The sequence below is a fragment of the Echinops telfairi genome, unplaced genomic scaffold (genome assembly GCF_000313985.2).
Source record: "Echinops telfairi isolate 266 unplaced genomic scaffold, ASM31398v2 ScPeMD7_443;HRSCAF=831, whole genome shotgun sequence".
Lineage (NCBI taxonomy): Eukaryota > Metazoa > Chordata > Mammalia > Afrosoricida > Tenrecidae > Echinops > Echinops telfairi.
The window spans coordinates 27,335,035-27,348,252 of record NW_022104341.1 but is presented as its reverse complement, the minus strand read 5'-3'; the positions used below and the strand labels follow the sequence as shown (position 1 = coordinate 27,348,252).

Below are 13,218 nucleotides of genomic sequence, written 5' to 3'. Positions count from 1 at the left end.
GAATCCTTTTACTGGGAGTCTGACAGATATAATAACACTCTACAGTTCAATCACATCAAGCAGTATTGTATAATTGCTACCATTATCAGTTTCAAAACATTTTCTTTCTTCTTGAACTCCTTGATATCAGCTCCCCTTTATCCCCTTCCACCCCCACCTTACCCCCCAGGAGCCCATATTTATTTCTTTTGCCATATCTGACAGTGATTGTGTCAAGAAGGTGAGTCTCATACACTGCCTGCCACATTATTAAAACAAACTCTTCTTGTACTGAGGTAAGATTTAAGTAAAAGTCTTAAAGTCCTGCTGCTTCCTTGGTTCATTTGCACATATATATACACATATAAACAAGTACACATATATTTATATATTCACACACATATCTTCCTTTTTTTCTTTTCCCTCCTGCCCCATCATGTTTACCTCTCAGTAATTCCTCTTAGATACAATTCGATTGATCAAATACAACCGGAAAAGCTACACCCTCCTCGCCATCAACTGCGTGGACTTGAACCACCAATCTTTGGGTGAACAGTCACAAACAAACTAGTTGTGCTACCCAGGGACCTGAGTGATCACTTCTTGTTCTCTGGGACACGTACTTATTCTCACCCATCTCCCCTGACTCAGTTTTCTGTCTCTTTCTGGATCCTCTCTTCAACTGTCCCTTGGAAAACCAGTGGTCCTCAAGTCTTGATGCTTCCTCCCCCCACTATCATGATCCCAATTCTACCTTACAAATTCAGCTAGACCAGAGCATGACACTGGTACAGATAAGAGCTGGAAATACAGGGAACCCAGGACAGATAAGCCCCTCAGGACCAATAATGAGAGTAGCAATACCAGGAGGGTATGGGGAAGGTGGGGGGAGAAAGGGTGGACCGAGCACAATGATCTACATATAACCTCCTCTCTGGGGGATGGACAACAGAAAAGTGGGTGACTAGAGACATCGGACAGTGTAAGACATGAAAAAATAAAAAACAATTTATAAATTATCAAGGGTTCGTGAGGGAAGGTGGGGTAGGGAGGGAAAAATGAGGAGGTGATACCAACGGCTCAAGTAGAAAGAAAATGTTTTGAGAATGATGATGGCAACAAATGTACAAATGTGCCTGACACAATGTATGGTTGGATGGATTGTGATAAGAGCTGTATGAGCCCCCAATAAAATGATTAAAAATAAAAACAAACAACATTTTAAAAAAATGAGTAGCCCTGGTGGCACAGTGGGTCATGTGCTGGGCAGCTAACTCATAAGGTCACCAGTTCGACTCACTGGCCCCCCTGTGGGAGAAAGATGTGCCTTTCCATGCCCATGGAGAGGGGCAGTCTCAGAAACTCACAGGGACAGCTCTACCTGGTGCAACAGGGTCACCGTCGGGCAGTATCGACTCAATGACAGTGAGTTATACTCAAAAATGAATCTGCAAAGTAGCTGATCCTCAAAGCGACTCTTCTTTGGATATCTGCTACTTCAAAAGGAGAGCCAGCTCCGAATGAATTCTCTGGCCTGTACGCACAATTAATCATCCCTTCATGTTTATTCTCTGTATTTTGGGGGGAAACAGTGAGAGTAGAATTCCATTAAAAAAAACTCAAAACATCATTCTGACCGACAGCCACTATGTGCATGGCCCTTTCTGTCTGCAAGGCGCTTCCAGAAACTTCACTCCTCGTGCTGAGTGAGGGCTGCACCCCACTTCCATCCGGAGAGGGATGCAAGTGCTGAGTTCAAAGGCCCTCCCCCCACCCGGCTGCTGCATGGCACAAGCCATCACCCAGCACCGTGGCTGATGGGATTTCCATCCAGAGCCTTAAATGCTTAAACAGAACTTGAAAGAAACGACTGCTGGCGTCGTGACAACCGGGACAAGTGTCAAGGAAGTTCTGGTGCAGCAAGCTCTCTTCAGAGGGTCCGTTCACCAGAGGCCCGGCATTGGAACGACACCCACTCTGACTTATTCCTCCCCTGGACTGGGTTCAAATCCACCCACAGGTCTCAGCCAGGGGGACAGGAAACCGCCCAGGAGGGCCTAAGATAGGGTGGAAACGGCTCCTCTGGTTTGTGCTGACGTCCACAGCATTCGCAGCAGCATCCAGCACTATGGCCCCCAGAACGGCGGGGACCAGAGCAGCTCCCAGACCCCTGCGTGTCGCTCTGCACTGACGGCTTGTTGGTGTGCGTCCCCTCCACATCTGCTGAGGGCTTTTCCAGATGAGCAGATGAGGTGTGCACACCCTGCAGCTGCAGCCTGCGGATGCCTCCCCCAGATCACAGGACGGAAAGTGATATTAGCAGGCAGGGCTGAAAGCACACCAAGAACGGCGGGGCATGTGGGGCCCGGGCAGCCAGTCTGGAATGGGAGAGACTAGGACCCTCTCGGGATGCTCTCTGAGCACTTGCTGACAGGTGTGGCTGGTCTGCACGTGGCAGTAGCAGGCATAGGCTCAGGTACAGGTTTCTGGGATTAACGAACCACAATGCAACGTTTGAGTCAAATAACAAAAACTGTCCAGCTTGTGATCCCCGCAGGGTTTAATTATTCAAAAGTTGGGCCATTAAGAGCTCGGGTCCCAGATGCCATTGCCAGCAGGTTGGATCAGCGGATCACTTCTCATTGTGTACGACTCCCCTCCCACAAATGCCGGCTTCAGAATGTACCCCATAAGCCAAACAGAAAAGAAACCACAAAGGGGAATCCCCCTGGGGAGCCAAGAAAGTCACATGCTTGTTTGTATTTTAGGAAAGGATTAACTAATGACTGTGAGACCCAGAACAACATACTCTGAATACAGGAATGGGAAGGGGGCGGAGACCTCCTGGTTTTCAGCTGAGATAACTGAGGTTCTGGTGGTAACGGTATTTCTTGAAGCCACACAGTTATTGGGCCAGCTGCGATCAGAACCCAACGGGAAATCTCAGTCATCATGCTGAAGCCAACTCATAGGGTCGCTACAGGGCACGGTAGGACGGCCCTGTGGGTTTCTGAGACTGTGCCTCTTTACGGGAGTAGAAAGCCTCCTCTCTCTCCCGAGGAGAAGGGGGGGAGGGGGGTTTCCAAACTGCTGACTTTGCAGTGAGCAGCCCAATGTGTAACCACTCCACCAGGTCTTCCAAACTTCCACTCGAGATCCTGGAGGTAGACCAGTGGTTCTCAACTTGAACAACGATCAGAATTGCCTAGAGGGCAGGTCAAACGACTGCTGTCTCAGCCCAGCCCCAACTGCCTGACCCAGTTAATCTGGGGTAGACCCAAGAATTGGCATTTCTAACAAGTTCCCAGGTGATACTGCTTCTGCTGGAGCAAGAACCACACCTGCAGAACCACTGCAGTAGAGCGACAGGAAGCCCGTGGTCTGGCACCCCTGGGTACAAGGGAACGATGGCTCAGCCAGCCTCCTGGCAGGCAGCTGCCGAAGCTTCCTTAGAGGCGTCTGGTCAGTGACGATGAGCAACGTCAGAACCTTGCTCACTGTCTGCACAGCAACGTATACAGTGGCTGGACGCATTCAAGGGCTCCAGCGATGTCCCCGGGAGTCCCTGGGTGGTGCACACAGTTAACCCACTGAGCACTAACCATGAGGTTGGAAGTTCAAGTCTACCGCAAAAAGAAAGACCTGGCAATCTGTTTTTTAGAAACCAGCAGTTAAATGCCCCACAGAGCACAGCTCCACTGTGACGCCCGGCCCAGCGCTGACGTGAGCCGGGTCCCATGGCGGCGACTGGTAAAGGTGTTGGCAAGGCGGTGATCTAGCTCTTAGGTGTTCTCTAAGGGAGACGTCACTTTACCCCTCACTCTCGGTGAGGCACCGGTAAATGCTGCTGATCGATCTTACATACAGCCGAGAGAATAACGCAAAAGACCCCAAATACTATTTTAACAAACTTATTATAAACATTCCAAGTAGCAATCAACATTCTGTCATGCTACCAGCAGGGCTAGATTAAGGCATGTGAAGGCCGTTAAGTCTGATAGCCTGTGGTGCCACCAAGCTGATTTGAATGGGATATGAGAGTTCCATCTACGAGACAGAGAGAGATGTGTGCGCCCCGTAGCTATCTGTGATGTACTCTCTTTTTAAATGCAACATCGCAGTAGTGATTAAATGTGAAAGTGGCCATATCCGTTGAGTGAGAGGAACTGGATAACAGATTTTAGTAGACGCAGGGTGTTAGGAGTTGTATGATAAACCAAATCGCTACAAAAGGAATGTTCCACAGTTTCTACAACAAAGATAACAAGTCAGTGAACCTAGTGGTTTTGGCCATCGGTGTTAAGGGCTGCTGATCTTCCATAACAAAAAAGGGCTTTTACCAATTTTTCTTTTAAACAGCTCATATGAAACTTTGATGCTGGTATTGTAATAAATGCTGTAATTATGAACCGACAGATGAAAAGAGATCATAAAATAATGATCAGAAAACAAATATTACAACATATTACTATTATTTTATTTGCAGACCGCTCTTTTTATCTCTAACTTGCTAACCTTAAAAGCATTTATTCTGTCCTTTGCTCTTAAAAGTTTTCCGGTGAGTTCATCACAATTAAACTTCTGAACACTATCTACTCCCATCCATAAAAAGGATAAGGAAGCAAGTATGTAGCATTAGTGGTGTAAGCCGAGGGTCTGTGAGTCTCTAGCCAGGCATGAAAATGAGTGTCCTGTTGTGCAGTTTGTACCAGTAAGTCAGGAATACGTGTAAAGCAGTTTCAACACTGAGGAATGCCTCCTGGATTTCATCTTCCATATGGAATCATGCATACTCAGAGGAGTACAATGTGTCCTTCCTGAACGTACATAGCAGTTCTCGCGGAAGGCAGAAATTGTCATTTTCCCCATAAAAGTTTGTATTTACGTCATCAGAACAGATTTCTGGGAGGCCTTCTTGCATTTTTCATCAAGTAAATCCACGCTGTTTAAAAAGGAAAATCCGTATGGAAGCACCTCATACATTTTCACCCTTCTTTTCATGAACAAGTGCCGTGAGTCAGTGATGGTGTGGTATGTGGTCACATGAAATTGATCACGGGCACTCAATATTTTGGGAGCACTTCCATCATTCACTGACTTTTTTAAAAATACTGCTTCTGTGATGGTAAGCTGCTTGATAATCAGTATTGGGCAGAATTTGTTTTGCTTCAAAACTTCACCTGGATGATGGCAACACTCTATTAATACCTGATAGTGATCTCCCAGATCTTTACGTTTATTTCTGAATCTTGAAGAAGTTGACCAATCCAATGAAAATGCTGCGACATGTTACTCTGCCTGGGCAACGTACAGACGGAGTGTTTGCAATCTGTGGGAGGTGCTCCCAGCCCCTCCTTCGGTACCTCCTTTGTGTCTGCTTTCCAGCGCTATTTCCGAAAGCATTTAGAATCTAAGTGTAAGGTTTCCGGAACACACATCTGTGCTACAGCCTGCACTTCCCAGCGTGTATTAGAAAGCCAGTTTAATGCTCAACACCTTCATCGATTCGACGAAGGCTGACTTGGCGCCAATGAGGGATTCAGTGGTCAGTGGGCAAAGGTGGTAAAAAACGTGAAGAGTAACTAAACAATGGGAGTTTCTAGTTTGTGGGGTTTTCAACTATTTTCAACCAACAAGGCTACAAGATTAAGAAAGCGCCAACACACAGCATGAACATGGCATATTCACTACCTTCTAAAAGTGCATGCCTTTATAATGCGCTGACATTGACAGTGCTGCCACACGAGCCGCCTCTGCAGCTGCAGTTTCTTCACTGGCCTGACTTCCTAAGATAGTGAATGTGATAAATCACTTTACAGGTTTTCCATCTGTTGGAGATATGTACCTCAAAACAATACTCCACTGCTCTGTATAAAGAGGATCAGGAATAGAACCTAGGGACCATCTGGAATACCAAGCCATGTTATTTCACTGAAAACAGTTGGCTGGACTTTTGTTAAGTTCATAAATTTTTCACAGTTGGTTTAGACAAATAGAATGGGGTGCCCTTTCCCTCGTTACCATATTTTGAGATGTGACCGGCTAAATATAGACCAAACTAAGCAACAAGTTCAACTAACCCCTCAAATTTGCTATATTTTGTGGGGGACCCAGACACTCCATCTCTTCCTTGAAAAGACAGTCCACATTTAGCAATTATGATGGCAACAACAAAAAGTTGCAAAGCAGTTCTCCAATGCTGATGGTCTTCATTAATTTGCGTTTCCCGTTCATTAGTTAGGCAGAGTGCATCTTTAACTATGACAACATGCGATCTCTATGAGCTGAACAGTGTTCATGTGTATCAATCATATTTGAGTTGCACCAATAGCTAAATCCATCTGTAACAAATTAAGAGTTAGAGGATTTAGGACTGAACTGTTTTCAAACAAAACAGCATACAGCGCTGGCTGATGGGGGCCGCCGTCACCGGAGCTCTCAACATTTTCACTACTAGCTACACACCTAAACAGACATTCCGGCTATAGAACCTTGTTGATCATCCAGAAATTCTCCACATGGCTTTTCGAATGGTCCACTGTTTGATGTTGACATTCACTTGGCCCTCTTTTGGTCTAATAATTTATAGTATTAGAAGAAAATTTATTCCATGAATACAAAGGATTTGTATTTCTTGTTTACTGATGGGGACTACAGAGGTGACAATTTCAGTATCTAAAATAGTTTCACTTTCTATACCATTATTATATTTTTATTCCAGATGCAGAATTTGGGGGGAGGGGTTTTTTCACACTGCTGTTATCTCTTCTGATTCATGTTATCTCAAAAAGGAAGTTAATTTTAGAATTGTCTACAAGGACTCACAAACCCTTTCCTTTATTTTTATCTTCTGCAAGCTTTTGTCTTTGTGTTCTACTCAATTGTTGCTGTTTCATTTTACCTGGACATACAATTTTGCCACTTTTCAATTGGAGTCCACTGCAACAAATATAACAGAAAAGCAAATGAAGAAAACAAGTAAAATTTATCAGATAAAATTTACATTAAAATGTGGGCATTAGTTGAAAATAAGTAAGTAAAAATTTGATTTGATTACTCAATCCACAGTGAACAATGCCATGAATTTAGCACTATGATGACCTTTGACACTGGCCTTATAGTGAACATGACATCCCCCCAAGGGCTCAACATGGAAACCCAACTGAAGGAACTAGGTTCTACCTTAAAATAACCCCCATGCTCAATGTAAACAAAGCTCAATCAATTAAGAAATCCATCTGTACAAAGCAATAGCTCATGGACTGTGGCTCAAAGTTGAACTACACTCACATAAAACTCCTCGTATATCAATAGGAACAAATTCTATGATATTGGACAATTTGTTGATAATATCAATGCAATTGTCTTATTATACCCCTGGGGGATAATCAAGAATGCCTTTCTTATTTGTTTTCTTTGGTTGCTTTGTTTGTTTGTTTGTTTGTCATAATATGACAACCAAAGTAAATCAGAGTTGCTCATAGCCTGTGAACAAGCAGATGGATTCTGTTATGTGCCTGCATTACGAGATCGCTGAAGATAAGGATGCTACAGCAAGTGTGGTGAAGAAAGAAGATGGTGCCCAGCTATCCATGGGAATAGTGTATGATGTCTTACAGGCTTGTAGTCAAACAAGCAGCCGTCTAAGTGTGTGGTGTCAACTAAGTCCACATGGAAGAAGCACACCGATGTGTGGTCCAAAGACAACGATAACAAAATCTAACTATGATTGAAGAAATGGTATCAGAGCTTAAATTGTGAACACCCATGGTGTAGAAGCCTAAGAGGGGCAGTGGGAGCCCAAAACCCATGTGCAGAGCATCTAGTCAAGTAAACCTCTGGCAGCTCCCCTCCCGCCATGGGTGAGGGGTTCAAGCAGCTTTACTGTCAGACTGAGACGAGTGTAAACTTGATTGTGGTGGATCGTGAATCACGGTGTAAGATGATACCTGGTCAGGTGACCTCCATCTTGACCCAACCTGAATTTGCTCTAGGCTTAAATGTGTCTTGCTTGGTCCATGGCAGAAATTTCTTCTCTGGCTTTTTAAATATTGTTGGTGGTCTTTTCTTTCTTACCATTTTTATATTATTATTATTTTCTTCTGCTTTGCTTTATGTTTGTATTGTTTGTTAGGTTTATGAAGGACAGAGGAGTGGATTCATAGAGACAATAACTGATGCAATGATTTATCGGAGATGGGAGTGGGGTGAGAAAAATTGGGGAGCAAACAAAGAAAATGGGAGGGGGGAGGGAGTTCTAGAACTGATTGTGATGATGTATATACAACTCTTTTAAAAAGTGTCTTAACTATGGAAGCATATGTGAATTTTACATCAAGAAAAATGAAAGAGAAAGATGAGACTTTCTGCTCCCATAAAGAATTCACACACTCGATCATTCATTCACTGTCTGTGAGTCAATGCCACCTCATAGTGACGCTAAAGGACAGGGGAGACTGCCCCTGTGGGTCTCGGAGCCCATGACTCTTCCCAGAGGAGAGACTCCTGTTTCTCCCCGAGCAGCTGGGGTTTCAAACTGAGGACCTCGTGGTTCACACCCAACTTGCAGCCCCGACACCATTGGGGCTCAGAGACTCAAAGGGGCAGTTCTAGTCGGTCCTCTAAGGATCGCCAGGTATCAGAATCACCTTTTGTTTTAGGGGGGGGGGGTGTAGGGTGACCAAAATAATGATGCCTTGGGATCATAAGCGAATATTCAAATGCTCACAGAAAAATGGGCTGTTGGTCCTTTCTGCCAAGTCCTCCCTCATTCCTTTATCATCTTCTTTCCTACACCCTCGCTTCTTGCCCTCCGCTGTTTTCCTGACTTCTGCCCACACGGGAGCCGTTTAGATGCCACCCCGTTAGCACACACACACCCCTCCGCCTCTCTCAGCCATGTTGTTGGGGTTAGTTGCCTCGGAGTTGAATCTGCTTGTGGCGGCCGCTTGTGCGGAGCAGACGCTCCACTGAAACCCCACACACCAGTCAACACGCTTTCAAAACCACATCGCCTGGTCTGCCTTCCGACGCGCTCTGGGCGGGTTGGAGCAGCCAACTAACTGCTCAGCCTGTGGTCGAGGCTGGCACCACGCAAGGTCTCTTCTCCACCTCCTCCCACCCTCCAGGTCTCACTTGCCATCACCAGGCCTGCTTCCTCAGAAGGAAACTGGAAAGGGGAATTGGGGGGCGGGGGGGTGGGGGGGTGGCATTGGTGGCAAGGAGAGGCTCCAAAGATCCCTCAGGTGGTTGCCAGTTCTAGCATTCTGTAATTCTGATTCCTTACCCTAACCACCTGCTCTCAGAAAAGAACACAGCGGTGGCTGTAAATCAGTCACTGACCGCAGCCACACAGAACTTACCTTCCCCCACTTTAACATAGATGTTTCTTGCTAGCTTGAGCTCCGAGAATGAAGTCACTGCTCCGTATTCCTTCCGCGCCCAACTCAACAGACGTTTATTCCCGCGGGGGAAGCGCCTTTCTTTCGTTTCCGCCGACAAGGAGAAATTTCTGGAGGCAAAGTGGACCACGGAACCCTTGGACACCTAGAGAATACAGAATTGCCCATTTAGCGATATGCTGTGACCCAGCACAGAACGGTAACTAGTGAGGAAGCACTCTCCAGAGAACTAATGGTATCTGCCAGTCATCGTCTCCTCTGTTGTACAGGTAGGTTACACCCACACCCACCCCACCCCACCCTCCAGCAGATTCAAGAAATATTTTTAAACCTGGTTCTCCTAGATCAGCAGTTCTCAGCCTTTGAGTTGTGACCCCTTTGGGGGTCGAACAACCCTTTCACAGGGTGGCCCAATTCATCACAGTAGCAAAATAACAGTGATGAAGTAGCAACAGAAATAATGTTATGGTTGGGGGTCACCACACCATGAGGAACTGTATGAAAGAGTCACAGCATTAGGAAGGGCGAGAACCACTGTTCTAGATGATGGCCATGCTACCAATGACACAGATGTCCCTTTGGGGCGGGAGGAGACATGTTGATATATTTGTATTGTGTTGGCAGTGAAGGTTTACACAATAGGTTACATTTCCCATTCAACAATCTCCACACAAGTTGCTCACACTTTTCACAGTGTGTGAAACGTTCCTTATTTCCGTCTGCAGGTTCTGTTTCCAGTCCCTTCGAAGCTTCGGAGCACCCTGCGCGGATAGGCTTCAGAGCATGGCCCATCTCTGCATTTCTACCCCGAAGCACAGCCTTTCAGGACGCGTGTCCAACGGGCAGCCTTGGTGGGTGTCCTCATGGGCTTGGAATGAGCTTGGGGATCAGAGCATGGGATTCCCAAGACCTGCCAGGACCACAACCTGACTGGTAGGACATCTGCAGCTGCAGAATCTGTCCGAAGACTCACCCCAGCGGGCATGCATCAGGAGTGCCTTCAGCCTGTGGTCTCGTGAGCACAGAGATAAAAAGGCCAGCCGGAGGCTGCCAGCCTTCAACCGGATGACACTATTTTTATAGCAGGAAGATGAATGTGTGTAACCGTTTATTTTGTAAGACCCCCAAATTCCCACAGATAAGGAAGTCAAGAGGCTGTTAAACTGTTCCTAATAAAACTTTTGGGGTAATTTATGCAAGTTCTGTGTTTAGACCAATGCCGACGCAGCATAAGATCACATACTTAACATACACAAATGATGAAAACTGGTTGCTGCTGAAATTACGCATGTCATCTTTCTTGGCTCAGATCTAGAAATGATTTTTATCCATGCCAGGGCGAGACCTCAAGACGTGGCCCAAAGGCTCACAGATGCCCAAGTAACAGAACTATAAGTGTCCCACATTAGCTTCCACGTTAACTACTAAGTCACTGCGAAAAGCAAGCAGTTTCTGAAACAGGTTCTAAACAGATATAATGATAATAACTAAACACATAAATAGGTATAAAATACAAGAAACGAAGCTGGTTCTGAGCAGGGTTTTGCTTATGGTTTCCTTCTCTCTCTCACAGCTTCACATGCATACAAAAGGGTGCACACTCTACTGTGCTAGGCCCTGCTTTCTGTTTGCTGACATATACATGTGCTTACAGGTAGGTGCCAACTTACTATGTACTCAAGTTACCACGCGCCACACTTAAAACCAGAAAGCTCACTGGCACCAAGTCCGTTCTGATTCAGAGGTACCCTACACCGAGGGGCAGCTACCCCTGTGGGTTCTCGAGGCTGTGGAGGAGAAAGCCTCATCTTTCTCCCATGGAGTGGCTGGTGGTATTGAACTGCTGACTAGCAGCCACCACTCTTAAAGAGCATTTTTGTAAACATCCTTTTACTAGTTGTATCTATGATATACAATGATGCAGCGTGAAAAGGACTGCTGTTCTCATTCTCAGTCACCTGAAGATTCAAAGGTTAGGTTTCAAAATGCTGCTAGGGAGATTTACAGGGGTTCTAAACTACCTCAAGAGTCGGCTTCCCAAAACTCTGATTGTTTTGCTGAAGTCGACAGGCAGGTTCAGGACGAAAGCAGGTGTTCCCACAACATATATGAAGAAAACAAGGACAGAGCCAGCTGGACAACTGGCATTCACTTTCTGTCTAGAAAGGCCATCCCCATTCCCAGCAAGGGCACAGATGGGGCTGCTGCTAGTCCAAGTTACCACCACAGCCAACGAAGTGCCAGCGCCCAACTCCTGATTGGAGAAGCACGTTTTCATGGTCTGTGTCTTTCTCATACATGTGTATACTAAGTCAGTACACTTGTAACGTTTGCAGCCCTCAAAGACAAATAAAGATCAGATTCATAAAGGCAGTGATAATAAGCGAAAATAAAACTAAAAAAAAAAAGGTATTCTGACTTCTGTTAGAATGGAATTACAAAATAATCAGCATAAATGTTGGTAAAGAAGTACTTCATGAAACTGATTCCATGACTCACACTGATGCTCTGGGACCCTCAGTCTTGGCTGAAAACCCCTGATGCCCAGGCTACGCCCCAGGCCAATTCGTATCTATAGCGTGGGTCTCGTGTTTTCTGAAACATGTGTTATTGTGCTATAAGTGAACGTCCACAAAGAGAATTTAAGTTCCTATTTAACCACTTTTACACAAATCGTCCTCTGGCATGGGGTAAAATGTGTCTCGCTTTTTCCATTCTGTTTGTTATGTTTCCACTGATCTGGCTTCTGGCCCCCACTGCCCTCCTTTGCCTTCTTCTCAGCTTTGCTCTTGGGTAAATGCCGACCGTGTGGGCTCATGCAGCTATTTAGGAAACACACGACTCACAGTGATACTGTTTGTAAGTCAGTCTATATTTGACTAAACAGTGACCTCCGAGAGTGGCTTCAGTGTGAAGTTCACGGCTGGCAACGTTAGGGATCCCTCAAGTCCACAGGTTCCCTAACTTATTTGGCCTACTGTCCCCTTTTCGGAAAATAAATAAATACTTTTTACTCAGCGCCCGTGACAATGAAAAACGTTCGTGCTATAACCCATAATCCAGGATAATGTGGCGGCACCTGTATTTCCAGCCCTCCTGGATTGTATCACCCACTTTTGGAGACGCTGCTCTACTGGCTATTGGTACAGTAGGTCTGGCATGTGTAGGAATTTGAGCTTTGTTCGATAATTTCCTCCCACTCCAGTCTGAGGTTTCTAACGGGTCCCTGGTCAGAACGCCTGGTAGCGAGCCAGGCACCATCTACTTCTTCTGGTCTCGGATGAGAAGAGGTCATGGGTCATGCGGGAAACCAGTCCTGTGGACGGGTTTCTTTTTCGAGTCTGGTTTCTTTTGTTCTCTTTGCTCCAGATGAAGAGAGACCAATAGTTGGGTGCTGGATGTCTAGGCATCAGGATTTTTCTGAAGCTCCCTGAGTGTTACCGGTGTCCTTGACAGTTGAGAACCGCTGCTCTCACGGGTACTAAGTGACCCCTACCAAGGGCTGGCTTGAAATGCGCTGTGATGAACAGGTTGCGGGAAGACAGCCAGCAGTGCCCTCTGTAACAAGGCTTCTCCACCTGGATTAACTTTGCCCGCAGGGAAAACCTGTAGAGTCACAACTGGGAAAGCCATGCTACTGGAGGAGAGATGCAGGGATTCTACTGAGGACCCCAGGCGCGCAGGGCAGGCCCCACAACAAAGAACTGCCCAGGGGTCCTCAAACTGCGGCCCGCCGAGGACATTTATCCGGCCCACCAGGTGTTTTTGCCCCATTTTGTTTTTTACTTCAAAATAAGATATGTGCAGTGTGCACAGGAATTTGTTCATAGGTTTTTTT

General features: G+C 45.9%; 1 protein-coding gene across 1 annotated transcript in view; it reads right to left on the bottom strand.

The window, feature by feature from the left end:
- TGFBR3 (transforming growth factor beta receptor 3) overlaps window positions 1-13,218 on the bottom strand; it is a 212,509-nt gene that overhangs the window by 60,766 nt on the left and 138,525 nt on the right. The window contains exon 5 of the mRNA XM_045292044.1: window positions 9,342-9,525. Within this exon, the coding sequence (XP_045147979.1) occupies window positions 9,342-9,525 (184 nt within the window). The remainder of the gene's footprint in view (window positions 1-9,341; window positions 9,526-13,218) is intronic.